The 25,649-nt window shown below is 42.5% G+C and overlaps 1 protein-coding gene across 1 annotated transcript in view; it reads right to left on the reverse strand.

The window, feature by feature from the left end:
• The window catches only part of NECAB1 (N-terminal EF-hand calcium binding protein 1), a 119,353-nt gene extending 93,965 nt beyond the window's left edge, over positions 1-25,388 (reverse strand). The window contains exons 1-2 of the mRNA XM_077808932.1: positions 25,290-25,388; positions 17,193-17,217 (exon numbers count right to left, since the gene is read on the reverse strand). Of these exons, the coding sequence (XP_077665058.1) occupies positions 17,193-17,217; positions 25,290-25,388 (124 nt within the window). The remainder of the gene's footprint in view (positions 1-17,192; positions 17,218-25,289) is intronic.
• Between the last annotated feature and the right edge of the window lie 261 nt (positions 25,389-25,649).

The raw sequence follows: 25,649 nt of genomic DNA on the forward strand, positions 1-25,649 counted from the left end.
ACAGCTATTCTGGATCCTGTAGTATCTTTTTATATCTTGTTCTGGAATAATCACAAGGATAAAGAACTTGAAGTATCTTTTCCATTGAGCCAGATATCCTCTGAGGTCTCTGTTGAGGTAGTCTTTTCCCTTTTTTGTCTGTGACTTTTGTTTCCATATTTCTTAACATGTTCTTCTAGAGGTGAGAGAGTTTAAATGGACTGATTTCCCCCTATCCTTGCATGAATTCTTGAGTGTAGCCTGTGATGAAGTGGGAAATTTCTTAATGTTTTGTATGTGCGTGCCTCAGTTTCCCCTATGTGCTGCATGTTTACCTAGGTGGTGGGACAGGTTGTGTGATCTTTGAAGAGACTCCCTAGAGAGCAGATGTGACTGTTGTCCAGCTTCCTAGGCCCAGACAATGGGTAGACATTAGCAACTGACCTCCCCGTCCCCGCCATAGCCAGTTGGCTGTGACGAGAACAAAGAGATGAGGTGGAGGCCAGGTGATTGGTTTGCCTGGGAAACACACAAAAGATGGAGGAGTGGCAACTGGGCATGACTGATGGTGGGCTGTTGTAAGCTGGTCAGTCTCCTGGTTTGGAACTTGTGAGGAAAGCCAGGGCTCTGGATCTCTCCAAGATGGACTTTGCTATAATTTCCTGCTTTCTGTGCTAACCAGAACTGTTCTATGCTGAGTTCCAGATGACTAATGAACCCTTTTGTTTTACAATGCTGGCTGAGAGTCACTGCTGACTGTGGAAGTTGCGGGTGTATGGCCCTTTTGGGGGGCATATAAGGCTTCCCCAGGTGTCCTACTCAGGTGAACTCTCTGTGGGGAGCTCACAGTATGAACAAGGATGCTGAAAGCTCTGAACTCAGTCCCAAGAGGCACTGAAGCCAAGGAGCCCTAGGGAGAGTGTGCCCGGAGGGGGTGTCACACTGAAGAGGGTGCTGTCTGAATTTCATCCAGAGCTGTTCCAGAGCACCGAGCCTGTGCACCCATGACATAGCCATGAAAAGAAGGAAATGTGGGAGAGCAGTAGCTGCTATTTGTTATAAATGTAGTTGAAGAATGCCAGTCTATCATTTTATATTATCTCTTTATTTTTGTTACTCCTTTTTCCATCCAAATTATTTGAAGCATGGAGTTGGCCTTGATCCTGGGGCGCAGGTTATCCCATGGTGGTATGACAAGAGAAGGAGTAAGATTGGATGCTATAATCGTCTTTTAGATACATCCATTGCTTGCAATTTATTCCAGTTAATGCAAAAACCATAGCTCACCACAAAAATGTCAACTACAGTCAATAATGGTAGAATTGATTTGAATGAACTCTTCAATAGAACAAAAGTGTCATTAGCATATAAACTGCTTTTGTATTCTTTCCTGTTTAGAGCCACTCCATCAGTGGCTGAGTGGCATATATACATTGTCAGTGGCTCAAGAGAGAGACTAAAAAGGAGGGACAGGTGTAAACTTTTAGAGAAGAATTAACCATTGGAACAATTACCAAGGGTTGTGGTGGATTCTGACCATTTTTAAATTGAGTTTGGATTTTTTTTTCTAAAAGAGATTCTCTGGGAATTATTTTGGGGAAGTTCTCAGCCTGAGGTTGTGTAAACCATTCAAACAATTTTTGGGGTGGCTCTAAAAGTTTGAGTTCACACAGCTATTCTTCATCTTCTAACAACACCCTGACTCACTCATGACACATCATACAACAAGTACAGAGAATGAAGGGGAGGTGTAGTTTGACTCCAGATATTTACCACAATCCTGCCTCCTCCTCCAGCCATAATGAGGCAGGGGTCCTTTGGAAAAACAGTACATTATTATGTAATTAAATACTGTACTGCAATGCACATCCTCAGGGAGCAATGTTCAGGATTTTTCACTCTCTCCCACTTGTTTTTTCCGCTCAAACTCACAAGCTTTGCCCAAATTCAAAATTGGGCAAAATGAATTTCTGTCTCAGCTAAACATTTGGAGGTTTGTTCATCGCTGTGTTTGACATGAAAAGAGACAGATTGCAGCTGCAGATAATCACCCTTAAAGTCTAAATAAAATGTCAAAAGTGACAAAAAGCCAAGAAATCAAGGTGGCACAATATTTTGCTTTGAACAAGCAGTTTTCTGTGACACAACTGCCATAAACAGCTGTTTGAGAATCTAAATACATCTGCCATTTGGCACTGGATACATAGTGTGAATATCAAATGAGTGTTGTATGAACAAGCTTTTCTTAATAAATATCATCTTTGGCTGTAGCTTAATCACTTAACAGAGATGCTTTCAATGATCCATTTACTCAAACTGCCTCCTTTAGCTTTCACCCTCTTTAAAAAAAGAGGGCTTCAAATGTTGTAGCATTGGTTATTCGTGAGGAAGGAACATGAATGACATCAGTGTTCTCTCTGGGAATCTTGACCATGATTGACTCAGAGAAAAGAGAGGGGCCCATAGTATCCATTAGGATACAGAACCCCGAGGCACTCCTCTATTAACCTGGTTCTACTTTTAAGGAGACCTGATCCTGTGCCATTAAAGTCACAGGGAGTTTTGCCAATATGGAGCAGGATTGGGTCTTATAGCGGTTTGTTTTCTATTGCTTAACTTGTTAAATTCATAATCCCTGGGCAGACTTTGCCTCTTGCCTCATGGTTATTTATTTTCACTAATGATCTTATGAGAGACCTAATCACAAGCTTTTTGAAAATCCAAGTAAACAATGTCCACTTTTATCGATTAATTATAAAAATCCCTGACATTATAGGGGCTTTTTCAGAGGCTATGATGGTTTGAGCCTGTCCTGTTGTTCTCATCTAAGAGCTGTACTAGGCTGTCTTTAGTTACACTCTGAGCTGTGATTCACCAAAGCATTACTTTAATTTTATACCAGAGTAAACTTGCAGTAATACAGTCGTTAGTCAGGCTCTCCATCAGTTTCCTTGGTACTGAGGTGAAGGTCACAACTAGATCACCCTCACTAAGGTTCTCTTAAAGCAGCACCTCAGAGTATCCACTGCCTTTTGGATCTTCAGGAAGAGCTGCTGTTTGTAAGAATATGCTTCGTACCTTTACCAATGTGTCTATTTCATACTTTGTTTCCCTCACAACCCTCAAATATCATTTGGTCCAGGTGATTTACTGCAGTTGAGCTGAAATTTCTACCTTATAGACTTCAAATTTTGTCATGGGTAAATATAAACAGAGGATGATTCATGAAAGACAAAATTTTCTGAATGCAGTGTTGTTGTAGCTGTGTTGGTTCCAGGATGTTAGAGAGGGGGGGATATGATTGAGGTCTATAAAATCATGACTGGTGTGGAGAAAGTAAATAAGGAAGTTTTTTTTCCTCCTTCTCATAACACAAGAACTAGGGGTCACCAAATGAAATTAATATGCAGCAGGTTTAAAACAAACAAAAGGAAGCATTTCTTCACACAAAACGCACAGTCAACCTGTGGAACTCCTTGGGAGAGGATGTTGTGAAGGATAAGACTATAACAGGGTTCAAAAAAGAACTAGATAAATTCATGGAGGATAGGTCCATCAACAGCTATTAGCTAGGATCGGTAGGGATGGTGTCCCTAACCTCTGTTTGCCAGAAGCTGGGAATGGGCAACAGGGAATGGATCACTTGATGATTCCTTGTTCTGTTCATTCCCTCTGAAGCACCTGGCATTGGCGACTGTTGGAAGACAGGATACTGGGCTAGATGGACCTTTAGGTCTGACCAGTATGGCTGTTCTTATGTTTGTAAGCTTTCCAGCTTACACAGAGCTCTTCTTCAGGCCTGCCTATCTCTCCAACAGAAACTGGTGCAATAAAAGATATTATCTCACCTACCTTGTCTGTCTCAACTTTTCTGAAGTCATTCCTTCCCTAGACAAATCTAAGTTACACCAAACTCCAGTATCATTTGCCGCGGGAACATGGCCTCAAATTGTTTTGCAAGCCTTGCTTTTTCATGCCTTCTCCAGTGTCTTTCATAAACATGATTTATTTAACTTCCAGCCACAGCTCCCTGTCTGCCTTGGAGTCAGAATACTGCTATATATCATATGCGGATGGATGAAAGAAGGAGCTATACACTGTATCTTCCATTCTAGCACATGGGCACTTATGATACATTTTCACAAGTGTTTTCATTTTGTCTATTGTAGAAGCTTTCCTTCAAACTCCTACACTTTAGTTAATTAAAACTCACATCTCTGTGAGGCTATGCCCATCTTGCAAGGGATCAGTGAGACAGATAGGTTAAGTGACTTCCCCACAGTGAGTCAGCAATAGAACCAAGACTAGAGCCTAGGAGACATAGCTGTTAGTAAGTTGCTCTAACAGTTAGCAGCTCCCACATGGGAAATCCACGTGCAGGGGAACTATATTGTTTTCTTGAGCTCAAAGACAACCCCTGTGATAAAAAAAAAATACACAAAAATATTGGGCATATGGTGCATCCAAATGTCTTTCTCCAAATGAGACAGGTGTACACATCCAGCAAAAGGGAGCTATGGTGACCACAAGATGTGCAAAAGGCAGAGGAAAGTATGGAATTGCTACAAGATCACAGGGCAGAAGGGAGTTAACCAAACCAATTCCTCTTCCGGCCCTTTGTTTGTCTTGCCTACTCAGAATGTAAGCCCTTTCGCTCAGAAACTCTCTAACTGTATTCAGACAATACCTATAACAAGGGGGCCCCAAGCTCAGTTGGGATCTCTCAGAGCTACAACTCATAATACAGCTATAGTTTCCACAAAGGAAATGTGAAACCCCCTCAGGTTTGAGAAAGAGTCAAAGGCCAGTTGCACTATTCATTCCACCTGGGTGGTAATTAGTTACTTTCTTGTCAGACAGAAGGTACCTCTCTACACTACAATAAAACACCCACAGCTGGCCCTGGCCAGCTGACTCAGACTGGTGGGGCTGGGGCTGGTGGGCTATAAAATTGCAGTGTAGATGTATGGGCTCAGGCTGGAGCCTGGACTCTGAGTCCACCAGAACCGGGAGAAGGTGGCAGAACCCCAGGAAAGGGCGGGGCCCAGGCCCCAGAGGCTAGGTGGATTCTTTAGGACTTTGGACTGCACCTGTACACTTCCTTGCCCAGAAGGGGTTTGGACTATCAGTGTCTCAGCCAGAGGACTGAGTGGGGTAATGAAGCCAGAGAGTAATGAAGATGGAAAACTTCTGCAACTTTGCACCTATACACATGAATGGGTGATGGGTGCACATGATTACAGGCAGACTTTCAGTAGTGGGGGATGTCACGTGATGCTGGGAGATCATACAGCTAAATGGAAGCCTTGAGGTGCAACCTGTCATCGTAATGGTCACTGTCCAGCATAGTATGCATTAGAGTGAGCAGATGTGGGGAAAAATTTATTCAAGCCACTAACCTAAAGTGAGAGCTCCTCATGTACAGTATAAACTAGCCAGTAAGCAGGGCTAGCTTTAGCATTTCTGACTAATTGTGTAGTGAAGAATACAAGGGCTACTATATTTCTATCATTCTAAATTAGCAAGATGCATATGCACAGTGCCATTCCATTTAATTTTGCATATTGGGAAATAGTTTTTGAAAAGCACCATCATCGTTTAAAAAAATTATGGCACATGCACAAATGGCAGTTTTCAGCTCTCATAATGGGGCCAATCCATGACTAATTTTCAGTGAACCACCCGAAAGCTTTCCTCCTTCCTAAGCATCATCTCTCTGCCAGGTGCAAATGATTATGCAAGGTAGGGGAGAATCAGGGCCTATGTCTTTAAATTGCTCTTTCTCAAAACTTAAAAAAAAAAAAAAAAATGAAAAGGAGGACTTTGAAGCGCTGAAAAAGGATAAAGCATAAAGCAACAATCTTCCATCCCCAGCGTTTAAGCTGCATCTCTTAACCTTTCTCAGCTTCAAGTCCCCATGGAATAAGAGGGAGGCATTAACTGTAATACAGGGAGACAAAAGATAGGGAGCCTTGGTTGGCAGCCAGCAGCTTATGAATGCAGAAAAGTGAGCCAGGCTGTCACAGTGATCTCAAAAGCTTTCATCGAAAAGCTGGGGTTCCTAAATTAATTTTAAATGAGTTAATTGGGCTGAAGAACAAGATGGAGGAGAATGAGAGAAACTACTGACACGTGTCTCCAGCCCCGGAGAGCATTCAGCTATACAGTAGAGCTTATGAAATTGAAGAGATCCAAACAAAACACTTCTTTCTGCTTTATAAGCACCAAAGGCCAGATCCTCAAAGGTACTTAGGCACCTAAGAATTTCATTGGGAGTTAGGTGCCTAACCTGCTTAAGTGCTACTGAAAATCCTACTAAGTGCCTATCTGCATCTTTAGGCCCTAGGTGCCAAGTTCACTTTTAGGGCAGAACTGAATGTAACTCGAAATTCAGCTTAAATACAGGCCCATAATTAGACCTGACCCATCCTTCAAATCTGCTATGCAATATGCCCTTGCAGAGGCAGTCAACATGACTTATAGGACACCCAGACGAGTGAGCATATGTGCAAAAACACACTTCCATGGCCCAGCCCCACATTCTAGCTACAGAGGGCTTGTACAAAATTGCCCTAGGCTGCCTCTTTTCCTTCATTTGACAGAGAGGTGTCCTGGGCATAGAACTATCAGCAATGGATTCAAACATGACATGGACAACTTCAACGATTTAAAATAATTTTCTCTGTCTCTCTTACTTTTGCCTGATTTGACTTAGTGGGTGAAGGGCTGGAAAGCTGGCCAGGATGCAAGGAAATGAAAGAAAAACGTAAAGTGTGAAGAACTGCAAACAGCACATCAGCTGAAAAAATACTGATGAAGAGTGCAGAGGAGATGTCAAGTAATGAATTTTAATGTGCTACAGAACAATAAATGTTTGTCTACTGCATTCAAGGCACTAGAAATAAAAAAGATACAGATCCTTAACCAGCCTGGCAAATGCACTGTGCTTTAATACAGATTGTCTTTTTGGATAGATATAAGTAGTAGTATGCTCATTTCACAGATGGAGAAGCTACTTTACATAAGCAGACCCAAGATCACACAACATGTCAGTGGCATAGCTGGAAAGAGAACTCGGAAGCTCTGGCTTGCAGTCCCCAACAATAATCATAGTTTTTTGGTAGCATGATTAATAGATTTTAAGGCTGTAAGTAAGTAAAGTCCATTTATTCATTGTAGCAGAATTTTTTAAATTCTTTGTGATTCTTTGCTAGCTCTGAGCGCTTTGCAGCTGACCTCCCAGTGACCTGCTGCACATTGTGGTTAGATGTTGACTGCGTGTGTGTTCATTTGGTGTGCTGTCCCAGCTCTGCGCAGATAATAGAGATAGCAGACCTCAGTTAAACTGCCCAATAAATTCACAGACTCAGTTTTCAGCGAAGGCACCCAGCCAGGTTTATTGTCGATGAAGCACGATAATAACACCCAGCAGACTCTACGAGGATACTAAGACATGTATGCTCGTGACAATGGACACAGCTCACTCAGTGGTGGGACTTTCCATTCCCCCCTCGGCTGGCCAAAGACACTCCCTCTGAGATACATCTTTATACACCGATACAAACAAGTTGCGTATTACCCCTGACATATTAGGGTGCCACCCATTGCCTTGTATATGTGTTTTTGCAATATTAGCCCCATGTTTGCCAAATTCTGTGAGCAGGACCTGCCTCTTGCTCACAACCTGACTTTGCTTCATATTGGTGTTGTATCAACCAGGCAAGGTACTAACAAGCTTCAACAGGACTTTATTTTCAAAGTGGAAACCTGTTTACCAAGCTGCTGCTGCACCCTCTGGAGCTTTCTCCCAGCCTCTCAACTCCTCCCCCCTCCTTCCTGTTTCCTGTCCTTTCAGACTCCCAACAGCCAGTGCTCCCAATTCTAATAATTACACGTAACATCTAAACACCACAACTGGCAAAGTTTTAACCGCTACTTTAGTTCAGGCCTCAGGACTCATACCAGGCCTCTAATACCAAGGCTTATGTCTCAGGCTCTCTTCCTACTACACATACCGTCTATCCCTCTCCTTACTGGCTGTCCCCTACTATGATGACCTGTTGCTATTCCTTCCATGATAACTTTCTTGAGATTATTTCCATCTGTGCACCTAATGTGACCAAAGCACATAAATTTGCACCTGTTGCTTTCTCACAGCAGGATCTGTTTCTCTTCAATAATATTTCTAACATAAGCATTCCATCTTCTTTTCTATCCAGGAGATATGCAACAGTTTTCCCCAGCACCAGTTTTCCCCAGCACCACATCTCATAAGCTTCAATTTTCTTCTTGACAGTAGCATTAATTTCCCTTGATTCACATCCAAAAGTCACTAAGGACAAAATTAAGTTTTCTTCAATCAAACCGTCATACATTTTCAGATGACACAATTTTTCCAAAATTCTGTAGGTATAGGCATGTAGGTATACATCTTGCCGGGCATGAGTAAACTTGCCTATAGTTTGATTTGAGTGCCAGGTTAAACTGTAAACAAGAGAGTGTGACAGACTGTGCTGGAGATGGTATTTTCGGGCTAGTTGAGATAAGTGGGAGTACCCTGAACTGATAACCTTGAAATGTGGATAAGGTGAAGACATAAGTGATTAGTTCCTTACACAATCTTCAAAGCGATTGGTCCTTATATGATCCGTATGATGTCCAAACCAATTAAATTAAAAAAGCATAGATGTTAGTAGCTAGTAGTGTGTGACATGATTTGGAATTATGCTATTACTCTGTATCTAAACACCCGTGGCCTGACCAATGTGGGCTTAGAGCTGGTCCATGCCTAGTAAAGGAACCTGAATGATGAGCTGGAAACGAATCGAGTTTGGATCCCAGAGAACTGGATGAAGTGTTCTTCAAAAGTGGATGAGATGTTCTGGATAAGCCAAGCGCAAAAGTTTTCGGAAGGAATCCCAGCAAGGCCATGACTGAATGAGCCATTCCTAATCTTCTTCCAATTTCTATGGAACACCCTCTTTTATTGAATATGTATGATCCCAAATAATTAAATTAATCTACTGTCTCTGTGGCTTGACCATTATTTGTGATGTCCGCTTGCATCTTGTTTTTGTTAATTGTGTCAACATACATGCATTACATTTTCACCTCATTCAGCGATAAGCCATATTCTTCACTGACTATTTTTACAAACTACAACATTTCTTGAATTGCTTCTGTGGTGGTAGCAAAGAGCATCATGTCCTCAGCATATCTGAGGTCAGTTAAGGGGTGTCTACCAGTGGAAATCCCAGCAACTTCCACTTTGTCAAAACCTTCCAGGGCAAGCCTCATAATAAATGTGACCAACAGCAGGGGCAGTGAGTGATTTCCACTGGGCAGGGTGTGACACAAGGGTTTATTCTGCCCTCAAACCTTTTCAACATATACACAGAATTTAGGGCCTAAGGGACCATTATGATCATAAGATCTGACCCCCTGTATGCCACAGGCCATAGAACTTCACCAAGTGATTCCTGCATCTAGAACCCAGTATTAAAGTCAGGAATTTGCAATGCTCTCAGTTTTGAGTGCTTCAAAAACATTTGACTTGTAAACTGCTATCACCATAACTAAGATTTAGTGAAAGCCACAGCCCCACAGAAGTTTCGCATGTAAACATCAGTGTTTACCATGCAAGTGAGCTGTCAATCAAAAATATCTTTAAGCATGGAAATGGAATTCAGATCTCTGGAGAATGGAACTTGTTACCAGATAGTTGACTGATCTTAACAATGATACAATTCTATCATTGTTAAGTTCATTTATTCTATGTAAATTGCGTTACATATGCATTATGAATGAAAACTCAGTGTACGTAGTATGAGTCAATCATGAAGAGGTGCTGAGCAGCTACAACTCCCATTGGAGCCTGAGGGAGCTGTCGGTTCTCAGTCACTCTCTGAATTTTGTCTTATATTAAAATTATCCTGAGTCCTTTGGCAGTATACTTTTGATGAACCATTGTTTGCATTGTGTTGGAATTGGGGTGAAACCAAGACTCCCTAGCAGTCCATATGACTGACTTCATTGGAGCCAGGATTTCGCTTATTGTACTAATGTTTAAGGTAATGCTGTACACAGGAGAGCATATGAAATTATCAAACCAGATATGATGATAGTGATGCTATTTTAAGACTATTTAACAGTCTTTATAATGCACATTTAAAAACCCACATGACTGTGACAACTGTGTCATAAAAAGATTGGGATTGTAGAATGAAAACGTATCAATGTGAAAACAGTAACAATTTCTGAAGGTGACTAATCAGAATGTAAGTTTTATCAAAATTTCAGTTAAGTTACTTGCTGAAAGAGAATATTTTTCAAACAGCTCAGAGCTTGCAGCAATTTAAAAAAATAAATTAGACAACAAGCTAGACTAAGAGTCAGGAGAGAGAGAGAGAGAGTGTGTGTTGATCTTGGTATTATAATATTTTATATTGGATCTGCAGGTTTTTTCCACTGGGCACTTGGTATTCAGACCGTGCTCTCTTGATCCTTTGTTTTGGTCTATGCAGTTGGTTTTTATTTTTTCATCATTTAGTTGCAGTCATTCTTCATCACATGCTGAATAGTGTTCCTATCTGTACACAAATAGAGGCATCTACATTTAACTTGTCTCTTGTAGGTCTGCCTATTGCAGCTCTTTGTTTTTATTAGATCACTGATCAGAGCTGGCCTTAATGTTATTGGGTAAGGTTGTGAAAATAAATTGGGACCCAACCTCAAAATGTAACCAGATCCTGGCCATTATTGTGATTGCAGCAAGATGGTTTTGGGCATATGCCAAAACTTAACTGAATCATTTCATATAAAAGTGAGTGGGAGAATCTTTGTACTAATACCAACCTCTTGCTGCAGGAGAAGTGGAGCACATGTAGTTTGTTCTGGAGTCCATACACGGTTCCCAACATCTACAAGTTTATCAAGCTTCAATTGTCCAAAGAAGCTGGGGGCAAGAGGGGGTCCTGCTAGGTTCCCAACCATTGTAGGGTTCAGTATGATGGCTGGGGAACTTCAGCATGTTCTTCAGGATTTACAAACTTATTAATTATTGCAATGAATGTCCAGTGAGGTTGATATTTTACACATGGGAGAACTAATGCACAAAGGGTAAGTGACTTTACCAAGACCGCAGAGAGTCTGTGTCAAAATGGGGAATTAAAGTCTCTTGCTATAGAGCTGTGCATGTAGTCCACTAGACCAGATTATCCCTCAGGCCACTGGGCTGCTCTCAATTGTGGCCAGAGGTGACAATGGGAGAGGATGTGGATTAAATGCAGACAGCCACCTGGGAGGTAGCTTGCAGAGTCCTTTGTGCCATCACTGACAGTTCAGCTGGCACTACACTCCGTTTTGAATGGGTCTGGAGCCAAGTAACTGGTTATTCAGGTCCCACAAAGCCCAGCCTCAGATGCCTTTAGGAGTGGACTAGATGAGTGACAATTTCAACCTTAGCCATTAGTTGTGTTTTCAAGGCTATCTCCACACAGACCAGGGCTGGAGGCTTTTAAAAGGTTGAGAGTACGCTTTGCATGTAGAGGTCCCCCCAAAAGGAAGAGAGCGTGTGCAGGCCTAAAAAAGTGCTCCTCTCATTACATAGCAGGCAGCCCGCAGAGAGTTGAGCCAACGTACCGGTGGTGTTCAAGCCAAGCTCTCCCACCCCCCCGAGAGAGGAAAGCAGAAACTAGCGAGTTCCCCTCTTGTTCTCTGAGCGATAGCTGTGAAAGATCTGAGGATGCTAAAGGGGAAAAGGGCAGTCAGGAGAGAGGAGGTCCCTCCTCACACTCAGTTGCAGAGAGGTGGAGAGAGAGTAGAAGCACATCAGGATGCAGGTGCTGTGCAACCAGGGGTGAAAGTAAAATGCAGATTTTACTGGTACGGGGCTGCTCTGCCCCCCCCCCCCAAAGGGGCGAGGCCTCGGGTGGAAGGGGCGGGGCTGGGGGTCAGCATCCCCCAGCCAGTCTGTCTGTGCTCCCTGGCCCGCACTGCCCAGGGCTCCAGCGACGATTTAAAGGGCCCGGGGCTCTGTCGGCGCAGCTGTGGTAGCGGCAGAGGTGGCCAGAGCCTTGGGCCCTTTTAAATCGTGGCCCCGGGGCAGCTACTCCTTTTGCCCCCCCCACCGTCAGCGGCCACTTTAAAGTCAGTGGTATGGGCCGGTCCTGGCGGCTACCTTTTACCAGTACGCTGTACCGGCCTGTACCCCCTTACTTTCACCCCTGTGTGCAGCATCAGGGCACAGCCCTGTGATTATTGTGTGGCACTTTGCGACTCCATTTAATGGTGAAGCAGCTCTCCAGCAATTCAAGGATGAGTGTCACTGTTCTGAGATCAAGAGGTCTGGACTCAACACCCTTAGCTCTTTCTTTCTGTATTAACACAGACTGTTTGCTGGTGGATTAGTGAGGAAATAGGGAGTATGTTTGAATGTCCACTCTTATGCAAACAGGGAAGAAGTATAGCACGATTTTTGGCTCAAGGACCCATGGTCAGAAGAGGCCCCAGTGACCAGCAACTAGTACAGTGCACACTTGATTGTGGCCAACTGACCACATGCTGCTGGTGCAAGACCCTCGTTCCATGGTTCAGCCCTGTGCCCTTCAAACCATGTCAGAAGGTGAGTGAAGGGATTAGTGCAGACAGTAATGGAGTCATGTAGTTCCAGTGCAGCCAGCATGCATGGCACACACTGTTGGCTGTGGGAAGAAGGATGAAGATTGATTTTCAGGGAGAGATGGGGAAAGCCAAAGTTTTGGTGGTCCCCACCCAGTACACTTTTGCTTCCCCTACAGCTGGGAGGGGAGGGGGACGATAAAAATTGTTGTTTCACAGGGAATTCTACAAATTAAAAAATAAAAAATTCTGTTTGAGAAGGGGGGGAGGAAATTGAAATTTGCTATAAAAAGAAATTCTGAAAAAATTAATTGCAAGTTGATTGAAAGTTTCATTTTGATTTAGACTTTTTAAAAAATTGATATAATGTAAAATAAAAAGATCAAACAAAGTTTGTTTTGAAACAGAAAATCAAAACATTCCTTTCCCAAAAAGGTTTAAACTGAACATTTTGACCATATAAAAAGGATTGTTTGCAATTTTTTTCTTTCAAAATGAACTTCCATCATAATGTTTAGCTTTCAATGAATTGGTGTCTGTCAGAAAATTTCCAAGCAGCTATACTCCTCCTCCTTTCCCTTAAATCACTGGCATTTCTTACTTACATGTTGTGCTCCCTCTGAGTAAGAGAATCAGGCACATGTGAGATTGCCAGGTATTAAAACGGTGTTGATCTAATCCATACTTTGCATTTATGGAGCTCACCATCAGTTATCATCAGCCCATTTTGTTATGAAAATGTGAACTACAAATATAGCTTAGTCTGGTTGCACAGCACCTTGTTGAGAGTATGGATAATTGGTTAGAACTGGAAAAAATCAACAAAAGAGTTCAAAATTATGCAGTGATATGCATGTTTGAAGTAGTACAGAGGCCTGTCTAACCTGGCGACTTTAGCAAAAGAAACACATCCCAGCTGAATGAAAGGTTAGAAAACACTCATGACATTTACTCTTCTTCATATAGGAATATGACTATTTGATGGTGCAGTTTATAATTTAGAGCCATATTTAATGGTCATAAGGGTAATATAGCCATTGTAGCATTTGTGAGTGGTGGTAATTATGTTCTTATTTAACAGCAAGATTTCCATGCTCTTTGATCTCTCATTTCATTTTGTTTTTAGAAGATGTCATGTATTGTCCTTTGGGGTATTCTATATTATCCAAGGCTAGATTACAACATTTTCTACCAAGGAGTTGTGCTATTTCAGAATCTATTGAGTAGTTACCTAGCACGAGTAAATACTACCGTTCTGTGAACAAAATCCTGTCTTTAGTTTCGGGAGCTGTATTAGGGTGGCTTGTGGGGTAAGGTGGAACAGAGCAGTGACAGTGAGAGCGACAGCCATGCATTCTGCACAATACACACTTTGCAGTTGCATGGCAGGATGGCTTGGAGTAAGCTGGCACAGTGTGCTGCCAAACTCATTTTAGTTCTCATTTGATCAGGAGCAGCACGTGTCCCTGGCTAGCTCATTCGACTGACTACATCATAGGGGCTAGCAGGAGGGCAAGACATGTCTCCTATCTGGTGGACGTGGGAAGTGGACCAGTGCACTGGCTGAGTGTTCCACCTACTCTTCTCTTGAATTCTAGAGAGAGATCATGTCCTGCTGCTTTGCTAGGGACGGGAAAGGGAAGATGCTCCTTGTGCCTTCTTGCTTCCCAGAAAGCTAGTTCAGGACAGGGCAGGCTCTAGCCTGTAGTGGAGAAGTCAGTTCCCAGAATTGGTCATGGGTAATACCTGGTTCATGAAATATCCTAGATGAATTCTTGATGCATTTCCCATCTGATTGAGACTGGAATGTTCTCTCTCTTTGGGTTTAAACACTGACCTTTCATTAATAGTATTTTTAGGGCAATACATTCAATTGGGACACTTGCATTTGAAATACCTAGATTAGTTTTCCTTCTACTAGTTAAGCTGTAAATAATAAGATTGCTTAATATCTAACAGACATATATTTCTTAAGTGTCAGGATACAGTTCTGATATTTTAATTTCTCACTGAAGATAATGTAAAAGATTGCTATGATTTCAAAACAGCACTACCTTAACAATATGTACAAGAACTTACATACATTACTGCAACAAACATGATATGCTAATATAACAGTAAATCAATATTCAGTTTCCCACCATACTGAACAGATGTCATTTACAATGCAAAGCACCCAGTTCACAAAAAAATATTTTGAAACATTTGCTGACAACAGCTTAAACATGCTATATATATGTGGCCAGCCTTCTAATATCTGACTTCCTCAAACAGAGGTTATCTCATGGCAAACACATCTCTTAGAAACACATCTGATCACTTTTAGAGTACATCTACATTAGAGCAGGATGGTGTAAATTCCAGCTTGCATACACTTACCTGAGCTAATTCCATTTGAGCTAGCATGCTAAAAATAGCAGTGTAGTTGGAGTAACGTGGGTGAAGGCATAGGCTAGCTGGCTGAGTATGAAGCTGGGAGTCCAGGCAATTACATACTTGGGCAGCTAGCCCAAGCTGCTGCCCACACAGCCCAGGCTAGCTCAAATGGAATTAGCTCAGATAAGTGTATGCAAGCTGGGACTTACACCATCCAGCTCAAATGTAGACATACCCTTAATGTGGCATGAGCATTTACTCTGCTAAATCACAAAAGAATGGAAGTATGTTAGGTTTGTTGGTATTCAGGAGTTGAGCAAACATTGACACAAGCAGTTTCAGTTTCTGATTTGTAGAGTGATGTTAATACAACTAACGTGGTTGAATTATCACCTTAGAATCAGGGTGTTCTTTCCCATGAGTTTCTCCTTGCTCTAGTGAGATCAAGGGTTGTGAATTTCAAAGACAAATTGCCTTTAGGCTGACATGCCATTGGACTATGCTGGGCTAATCAGGTTTGTCACTGACTGGGGATTACTTCCCCCCTATTTGAATTAACAGAGTATGGTCAATGAATTAAGGGGGCAATGCTATTCTCTCACTGTGGGAGTGGAGGATCTTGGCTGTCATAGAACCAGCTGGTTCCACTGTGCATTGGGGTTGGGGGGTATGGTTCCAAAGGACAGGAGACAGATCCTTAGCTGGTGTAAATGGTCACAGCTCCACTGACATCAATGGTGCTCTGACAATTTATAGCAGATGGATATATGGCCCCAGATGTTTTCATCCTATATGGTCCACAATCAGCAGATCTCCATTAGACTGAGCTCTACAAATTGAAAAACAGTGAGAGCTGTTGTATTGGAATATAGCATTTACAAAGACCTTCACACTCCCCTCCCACCCCCAGCCCTTAAATGTACCAAGATACTATCTGCAAGGTTTATTTTTATCTATCTTAGGTACTTACAGGGTCCCCATTACCACATGTATTTATCCTCACGACACCCCTGAGAGGTAGGGAAGTGCTATTAGCCTCATTTTACTGATGGAAAACTGAGGCACAGAGCTACTAAAAGCAGGGGACTGGACTAGATGACCTCTCAAGGTCCCTTTCAGTCCTACAATTCTGTGACTTACCCCAGCCACGCAGGAATTCTGTGATGGAACAAGGAGCTGAACTTGGGTTAAAACTAGAGCCTGATCCCACAACAATTATACTTGTATTTACAAGCACACTGGTTTCCCTTGTGATGGTCCTCATAATGCAGGGGGACTGCATGTGTGTGTCAGGGCTTCCAGTATTTCATTCTAAACTTACTGTATTTTACATAATGGAAAATCATCAGTCCATGCTAATATACCAAGAAGGTTTTGTATGACTATGAATTACACATAAATTACATTCAGGGCATTCATCCTGCCTTCTAACACATGGACAGACAAACAAATATCTGAAAAATGTGGGAGGAAAACAAATTTGACTTGAGGAAATATATTTAAGTATTTTAAAATAGTAGAAATGGAGCTATTAGTAATATTTAAATGGCATTTGTAAACACAGTTACTAATAATACATATGCATGCAACGAACAAAGATGCTAGTAGAATCCCTAAGCCAAATTTTGCCTTTGGGTGCATGTGCACTTAATTCACTGAGCCAAATATTGCAGTCTTTACTCAAGCAAAACTATTGACATCAATGGGAGTTTACCCTGAGAAAGTAAAATTTGGCCCAATAGATTCTGTGTGCACATAGCCAAAGGTAGCATGTGTCCCCACATGCACAGACAGTTATTCTTAATAAGAGTCTGCCTGCTGTATGTAAAAAAACAATTGGTAATTAGCTTATAAAATTAATTGGTATTCAAAATGGCAACCAGTTTTACCACCTGAATGTAGCTGCTACACTCTAAGGCCTGCAATCAGATCCACCTGGACAGACCCCTATACCTGTGTATAGTTCCATCATCTTCAATGGGACTCCATGCAAGCACAAGAGTCAGCCCATAGAGATCCAACTGCCAGATCAGGACAGAAAATCATAAGCATCAAACATCATGTCTCTGACTTCTAGAGTGACAACTACTATACTAATAAAAGCTGGTTTTCATTTGAATGTGTTCAGTGCCACCTAGTTTATCAAGCATTAAAACACAGGTTTGGGTCTGATAGATTTTTCTGAAGAGAAAAAAAGAGTCAGAAGTGACTGGTCTTACCATTTTTGTCTGCTCTTCTCAATATCTAAATAGAAAAAGAGAGAAAGGAATCACTTTCTGTATACAGGTGTCAGAGTAGCAGCCGTGTTAGTCTGTATCCTCAAAAAGAAAAAGAGGACTTGTGGCACCTTAGAGACTAACAAATTTATTTGAGCATAAGCTTTCGTGAGCTACAGCTCACTTCATCAGATGTATCCGATGAAGTGAGCTGTAGCTCACGAAAGCTTCTGCTCACATAAACTTCTGTATACACTGTATGACATGCAGATTTTAAACAATGAGCATTTGCCTTTTTTTTTTATTCCATCATCATATTTTCACAATGCGGTAGCAAGAGAAGCCCCAAGTTTGCTTTTGTCCCTCTCTCACAGTGAGCTTTCTTTAACTCCAGTGCTGTGCACTCATAAAACCAGGGCCCTAGTAATTATTTGTGTTTGTTTATATATATCTATAATATTGCTGACAAGCACTGGACACATCTACAGAGTTATACATATATATCACTGCAGTAATACAAAGCACTTTTCAGCAATTAAAATGTCTAAACCTGAAAGGGAAAATAAAATCTCTGCTCTGAAGGGGTTATAATCTCATCCACAAACAAACTTGCATTGAAATAACTCAATTGGTTTTCATTTGTGATTGCAGTGCAAGTCTGTATGTGAACACTCATTTCCAAATACAAATATCCTATGTCAATTTAACTTGATTTGGTACCTGTAAAGTAAAAAGCACCCAGACTTGCACCAGAATTTCTAGAAGTGTGAATTAAAACCAATTTAATTATTTTGGTGCAAGTTTCTATGTAGACCAGTCCTAAAGGTACAAGGGGTGGTACAAAGAATGGACAGGGTGTGGATATTAGAGTGCAGTCAATCCAGGACCCATGGGTTGTTAAGTGATTTAAAGGAGCAGAGAGAGACTGTGTAATGGAATGTTAAACTGTATTATACTATTCAGCCAGTAGGTGACATTGTGTAAAATACCTCATTTAGAACACCCCCATCCATACCTGGCAGAGCATTAAAGGATCTAAAAGTGAACATGTCTGGTATGTATAGGCAAGCTCTGTAGCGAGTCCATATCTGGTACAGAAGAACATGACATGGTGTCAGGAGTAAACTAAGAACCAAAACAGAAAGAAAACAACAACAAAGGTTGCAGGCAAAAGAAACAGCAACAAAGGTTGCAGGATCTCATCAACATTCCATTCGTCATTGCCTGAGAAAATTCTGCTTTGATAAACCTTCAGAATGAACAGACTGGAAACAAGATTTTGCAAGATTTTGCACTATTAACAAGCTACACAAAGAAACTGGAGATACACAGGTATCATCTTTAATATATGGTATGGGGAAGCAAGCACAGCATATTTTAAAATCATTTGACTTTACTGAATACAGTCACAAAGATGACTATGAAAGGGTTCTGGCTATGTTTGATGAATACTTTATACCTCAGAGAAATGTGGTTTATGAAAGAGCATGTTTTCATTAGAGAATTCAATTTCATCAGAGAACCAGGGGAAAATGATGAATCTTTTATAAGAGCTCTGCATGTATTGGATAAAAATTGTGATTTCGGGGAATGGAAAACATGAAAATATCAGACAAGCTGGTTATTGGGTTAACAGATAAAAATCTTTCACAACAGCTACAACTGAAGAGAGTTAGCCCTAGCCACAGCTATACAGATAGCAAAACAGTCAGAATTAGTTAAACAACAGAACAAAAGGCAGAAGCAACCTGAAAAACCTGAGCCTAGCCTAGAAGCTATAAACAGACATTTTATCATTATCATAAAACCCCTGAGGCAGGAAGAGAGAATTCCCAGGCTAAGAGGGACAAATTCCAGCCTACATGCACAAGGTGTGGAAAAAGTCATATCCTAAGATATGATGCACATCCAGCCAGAGGTGCGCCGTATAATACTTGGACATATGGACAGTTTGCAGCTCTTTGCTGCACCAAAGCAATAAGGGAGTTAACTCATATTACAGACAGACAATCAAGAGTCATTGTTTCTGGCATCTGTCACTTGTGATGACACAGAGCCTGCCTGGAGAGTGAAATTGAGTATTTTTGGCAGGACTACTGACTTTTACATTGACTCAGGAGCTGAGGTCATACTCATCCCACCTTCAACCCCTTTCAGAAACAAAGTTACTTGACACAGCTCTGACTACCCTGGAGGTGTTCTGAAGTGCAAGTCCACTTCACCACCAGAACAACTTACAAAGACAAAAGCTATGCGTTCGGAGTGTATGTGACCAAACACCAGAAACCTTCTCAGCCACAGTATGGCACCCATGATGGGCCTAGAGAGAAAGGAGGACGAACTCAGTGGACAATTTGATGATATGACTTTTGAAAGGAGATCCTGTACAAATAAACATAAGAGACAATGCTGGATCATACAATGTACAAACACCTCGACCAGAGAGATCTTGGAAGAGACTTGCTGCAGATTTAGGCGAATTCAGAAGACATCATTACCTGGTTGTCATGGACTATTTTTCCTGATATATAGAAATAGTGAACTTGAAAGACATAACATGATGCAGTGGTATCGAGAAACTGAAGTGCACTTTTGCTCACTTTGATATTCCAGAACAACTAGTGATGGACAGGGGACCACAGTTCACTGCAGCAGAATTTAAGTCATTCTGAACAAAATACGATTTTGATCATATTACTTGGAGCTCTCAAGCAAACAGAGAGGCTGAGAGAGCTCTACAGACAGCCAAGAAAATCTTATAGCAGGAAGATCCATTCCTCGCTCTTCTAAACTACAGATCAAAAAATAAAGCAGCTACTGAATATAGTCCAGCACAGCTCCTGTTGGGAAGACAACTCAGAACAATCGAATGAACGACAAGGATGAATACATCTGGGGTGTACAAGCAAGCGCTGTAGTCAGTCCATATCTAGTACAGAAGAACTTGACAGGATCCTTCGGGAATGCGGCTGGGAGGCTGCTGCAAACATAAGAGACTGTGAATAAAGACAAAGGGTTAAGACTGGGCAAGGGAGCCAAAGGGAGCACTCCGCAGAGGATGTTTAGTGGCGCAAAGGGATCAGACTGGGTTCAGGAGGCAGTGAGATCAGATATGTGGGAGCAAGTTTGTGCATTGCTTTGAAAGTGGGGGGAAGCTTGAACTGGCTGTGGACGAAAAGGAAAAAAAACGAGTGCAGAGATGTAAGAATGGGGAAAGCAAGGTCAGGAAAATGGCAGAGGAAGATGCTGTTGCCAGCTGTGTTCTGGATGGACTAAAGTGGGGGGAGAGGCCAGGAAGACGGAGACTATGGCAGGAATTAAATAGGAAGAAAAATACATTTCAAAAGGGAGCTGCTACCACGGTTTGTTGCGGGGAGAAGAGATACAAAATTGAAACGTGCGGAGTTTGTATCATGACTTTTACTAAGAGATCTAAATTCTTATCTACAGATGGTAGAGGCCTGTATTTACCCCACACTGCAAACAGTGCATGTCCCAGAAGCTGTCTAAATAATCAGGTTGAAATGTTGGACTCATCACTCAAAGCCTGATTTGGGGACCTAGATGGAAGATAAGCAGACGGATTCTTCCAGCCCTCCTGCCATTTTGAAGGAAGAAAACAAGTAACGTGAACATCTGGGATGAACTGTAGTCTGTTTGTGGCCCTCCCCACACCCGCCCCATGCAAAATTTTGGGCCAGTGGCTCTGTGCTATGATCAGCATTCCCCCCTGCCCCCAGCCAGCCCACTCACAAGTCTGTTTCTGAGTATCTTGGAGAATGACACTCTGGAGCAGTGCTCCATGATGCATGGGTGTTGGGAATCCTCCCTCCATAGGATGCTTCCGTCCCAGCACAGTGGTTTTTATTGCCATTTAAGGCCTTGTACCTACCCGAAGGCCGGCCAAGATAGAAACTTGTTCCTATTGGGATCCGAGGCAACCAGTCAGATAACAGCTGAGCATTATTAATAGGTTGCCACAACATAGAAATGGAAAGCTTCATCTGAACAGAAGTTTCTACAGAAATATGTAGGCACACAGAATGGGCAACATTTTCCAAATGGGCGTGAGTACTTACGATAAGTCAAGGCGAGAGGTTTCCTTTCTAAGCCAGTTAGAACACAGCAGATCAGTAATGGTGCAGCTAAGAAGCTAGCTAGGATTAGTTTAAATAAATCACCTATAGTAGCATTACTTTATAGTCTTTATTAGAGATTGGACTAACTGAAAACCCAAGACCCAGCCACCCCTGAAATTTGAGCGTCCTAGCCCTCTGTGTGATTGCTTTGCCTGACTGTATGTTGTTTGACCTGGGAACAAAGCTTAAAAAAATAAGACACAGATCCAGATCCAGGACTCCCTTCATAAACTCAGATCTGAACTTTGGGATGTTCAAAATCTAGATTCAGGTCCATTCTGAACTAAATTTAGTGGCTTTAATTAATCTCTAGTTAGTACCTCTGAACAAAGGGGACTTTGCAACTCAGCTCTCAATAGCACGATTGGGCTGCTCAGTTCCTGATTTTTTATTTTTTTTTTTTAACAATTCGCTGGAAACACTTTACTAACACCCAATTGCTAAAGTCTGAGGATCTTAAGCTTAAGAAAGTACTATTGAAAATCAAAAATGCAGGAGGACAAAGGACCATCTGGAGCCTTGTCAGAAGAGTTTTACACTCGGTAATATTCTTTTCATAGCTAAAATAAAACACAAGGGTCCTAGCTGATATTGTGGGTTTTTTTTTTCATTTGGCAATCAGTATTAGTTTTTCTTCTGTGTTTTCACATGGAGCAAACATCAAAATGTTTCTCCATTTTGCCTGCTTCCTTGTTTGTGCACCAGCAACAGCGATGTCTGTAAGAATGTGCATTGTACTGGAATTAGTAGCTGTTAGTTAATATCAGTTGTAGAGACAGCAAGAGAGCTCACAGTTGTTTTGATTCCTTTTTTAATGCCAAAGGACAGAGAGAGAGAGAGCAACAGAGAGAGTTGTGAATTTAAAAAATAGATATGTTGAGATCTAGAGCAAATTACTAGGGCTGGCTATGCAAGATTCTACCTGATTCAAAGAGGATAGCATGTAGCCCCCAAAGGGGAGGCAAATCCATAGTGGCAAGTGCAGAAATCCTGCTTCTTGAAGCAAAGGTGCATGGATTGAATTGCCTGCTGGGAGAGCCTGGGTAAGCATGGCTAATGGGTGGAATACTGAGAAAATAAGTGGGATGTACCCAACACAGAGCAAGTGGCACAACCTAGATAAATAGCCCTGAGCAATAATGGCGTATGCACAATACCACCATCTGGGTGGTATAGCTACCACACGAACCAGAGACATCCAAGTCACTAGCAGTTGGTGCAATGTCCCGTTCTCAGCCTCCATGCAAGTGATTATATTTCACTCAGCATTACATTAAAGTATTGGAGGCACCCGAAGGCAGGCAGAAGATTGGGAGCCCATCTATCATGTACTTACCTTCCTCATTAGGGTGTTGTGAACAGGAGAAACTTTAACTTTGTATAGCTGCTTGAAGATGAAAGTGCTATATAAATGTTAAGCATCATTATTGGGATGTTACCAGTCGGCAGCAGTCAGGTAAAAGAGGAGAACACAGCCCAATCTACCCCAGCATCAACACACAGGAACATGACGCTTGGCTGAATACACGATTACTTTTGTTGGAATTGCAGGCACATAGATATAGGGAGAATTCAGAAATCTATTACGGCATCCAAACACCGATGTATTTCGGTGGCAATGTATTGACATCAAAGGCAGTCATGCGCCGTATTGTGAGTACACAGGAACAAAATGTAGGTAATGTTCACTGTGTTGCAATCATACTTGGCTAGTGTACAGCTTAAGATCCAGCTTACCTGCCCCCCACCTCCCTTTAGAGGGGATACTTTGGTGCTCTTTTTAGGGCCAAACCTTCTGCTACTTATGTGTTGGTGAATCTTTGTGAGATCACTCAGAGAGGATATTCCCCAATTTAGGATGCTGTTATCTTTAGCTGTAGGCTCCACTCAAACTCTTATCCCTTTTTTTCTTGCAAACCTGTGATTCCACCTCTTTGTAATGCATGTGCAGAACTCCCTTTTGCTTTAAGGAGAGTTATGCACACACACCAAGGGAAGAATAAATCTTGTAGGATCAAAGTGATATCCAGAAGCAGCATTTTTATTATGTCTACAGGCCATAAATATATATAAATATAATAAAATGCAATAAAAGGTAGACGTCTCTTAAATGATTACAGGAGGGGCTTATAAAAATCATTAAAAGTAGCAGTGGTTTTTACTGAATGCTCAGTAAAATTGTTGGGAAACTTCTGGAAATTTTAATGTGGTCACTTCAGAGGTGTTTATAGATGTAGGGCCCTTAGTGCAAGTTTCATTGTTGATGAATATAGATGGGTGGGCCTGCACACATGGTTACAAACTTATATTGTGCTTTGTATTTTGAAGGACTCAGCAGTGAAAGTTGGGGTAATGTAGTGTGGATCTATGGAGCTTGTTGAATCAAAAACATAAATGCACAGACTGATTCAATCCTGCAAACTTTGCCTATACAATACTAAGACCTACAGAGGGGCTACATTCTTTGTTAATGTCGTTACACTCAATCCCACAGCATGTGTAGACAATGTATATGGGCTCAGTCTTGTGCAAGGTGCTGAGCACTTGGTGGCTGATCCAGCACGTAACCAGATGCTCACCTTTGAGCACGCCCATAGTCCTGCTGAATTCAAGTGAGACTCGTGCTCAAGTGCTTTTCTGGATGAGGGCCAGAATGCTTGGCCCAATCCTGCAGGGCGAGGAGCAACTCCTGAAAAGGTCTGAGGTGCTGAGTGCCACCTTCAGCAGGGGGAACTGAGGGTGCTTAGTCTCCTGACGATGGCAATCAGCACATTGTAGGTTAGTTTCTAAATACCCTCCGTTCCTCTAGAGTCTACTGGGAATTGAGGGGCCCCTTTGCTTTCAGGAGATACTCAGCACCCTGCTGGATCTGTCCTTCTTGATGATAAGAAATACAAGTAGCAGACAGTAAATTCCTGAAAGTTAAATTATTTTTGGCTCAGCTGTAAATTCAACAGAGGTATGGCTGTGACTCTCCCCTGACAGCTTCTTCACATCCAGACCTGATCTATAATCTACTGTCATCTGTGTATGTTATTCATTTTCTAACACAAATATGTGATGTTTAAAAATTCATTTAGGGTCCTATAAATAAAAGCAGACCAGGTCCCAGATCCTAAACACGTTTTGTCTATAAGCAATGCTCTAAATTGTTAGTTTTTTAAAAGTAATATGGTCAAACCAGGAAAAGAATATAAAGAGTTGACTGATCCAGAGGCAAAGCAAGACCGTGGTACATTTTAGATTTCGGCTTTGACCATTTTTCCCTTTAAAAAGACAATTTTATCTGTTCCTCGTTGGGAGAGCTTTTAATGCCACCTTGGTTTAGGGGACATTTCTAACCAGTCTAGCCGAACTTGCATTATCAAGGTGCTCATATATATCTATGATCCTAATGTGCCATAAGCATCTTTTGCTGCAACACTATTTTAACTGGTATGCCAAGCTTCTGATGACTATAATTGTTGGTTGATAAAAAAAATTAAGATCTATATTAACAAGAGGTTTTGAGAATGCACATTCTCAAATGCACGGTATTCAGAAAAGAGGGCTAGTGTAGTTCTTCCTTAAAAACACCTTGGTATGCGCCTTCGAAACTTCCCATCACCTGGACCCTGGCTCGGGGCAGATCGCTGGGAAATCCATTGAACGCCCAAGGAAACCGCTGCGAGGGATTTTTGCTCTGGTGCCCGGCCACGGGTTGTTTTCTCAGCCTCTCTCCCGGCAGGACGCGATATCTAGCTGCGGTTACCTGCGGACGTGGGCACACTGCAGCCGGCTGCGAGGACGCGCCAGAGCCTGACTCCCGCGTACGCTTGTTTTCACTCTCCCAAGAACTCGCCCCTCCAGCTCTGCTGCCGCGCCAGGCGGGCTGCGTCCCGCTCAGCCCCACACCCCGGCTGCCCCCCGCCCTGAGCCCGCCCCTAGCGCGCCTGGCCGAGCCAGGCCACCCCGGACTTACATCGAGGAAGATCGACATCCCTTTGGTGAGAGGCAGGGCCGGGCTGAGCCCCTCGGAGGAATTGGTTGAGGAGGGGGACATCTCCTGACCGTCCTCCATGCCTTCTGCCGGGGAGCGGGGGCGCTGCGGCCGGAGTGGGCTGGGGCTCGGCTCCTGGAGAGACGCCGCTGCAGCCGCTGCTGGAGGCTGCTCACGCTGGGCTCTGGCCGGGGCCCCCTCCCCGCGCTCCTCCCTTTGCTGATGGCGCTACAGCCCGTGTCAGTTTCATGGAGTCACACATTGCAACGCGATCGCTCCCCAGGGACCAGCCCCGCGGGGTGGGCAGATCCCGCCGCCTTGCCTCCTTGCAGCCGGGGGGCA

This window comes from Eretmochelys imbricata, chromosome 2 (assembly GCF_965152235.1).
Source record: "Eretmochelys imbricata isolate rEreImb1 chromosome 2, rEreImb1.hap1, whole genome shotgun sequence".
NCBI lineage: Eukaryota > Metazoa > Chordata > Testudines > Cheloniidae > Eretmochelys > Eretmochelys imbricata.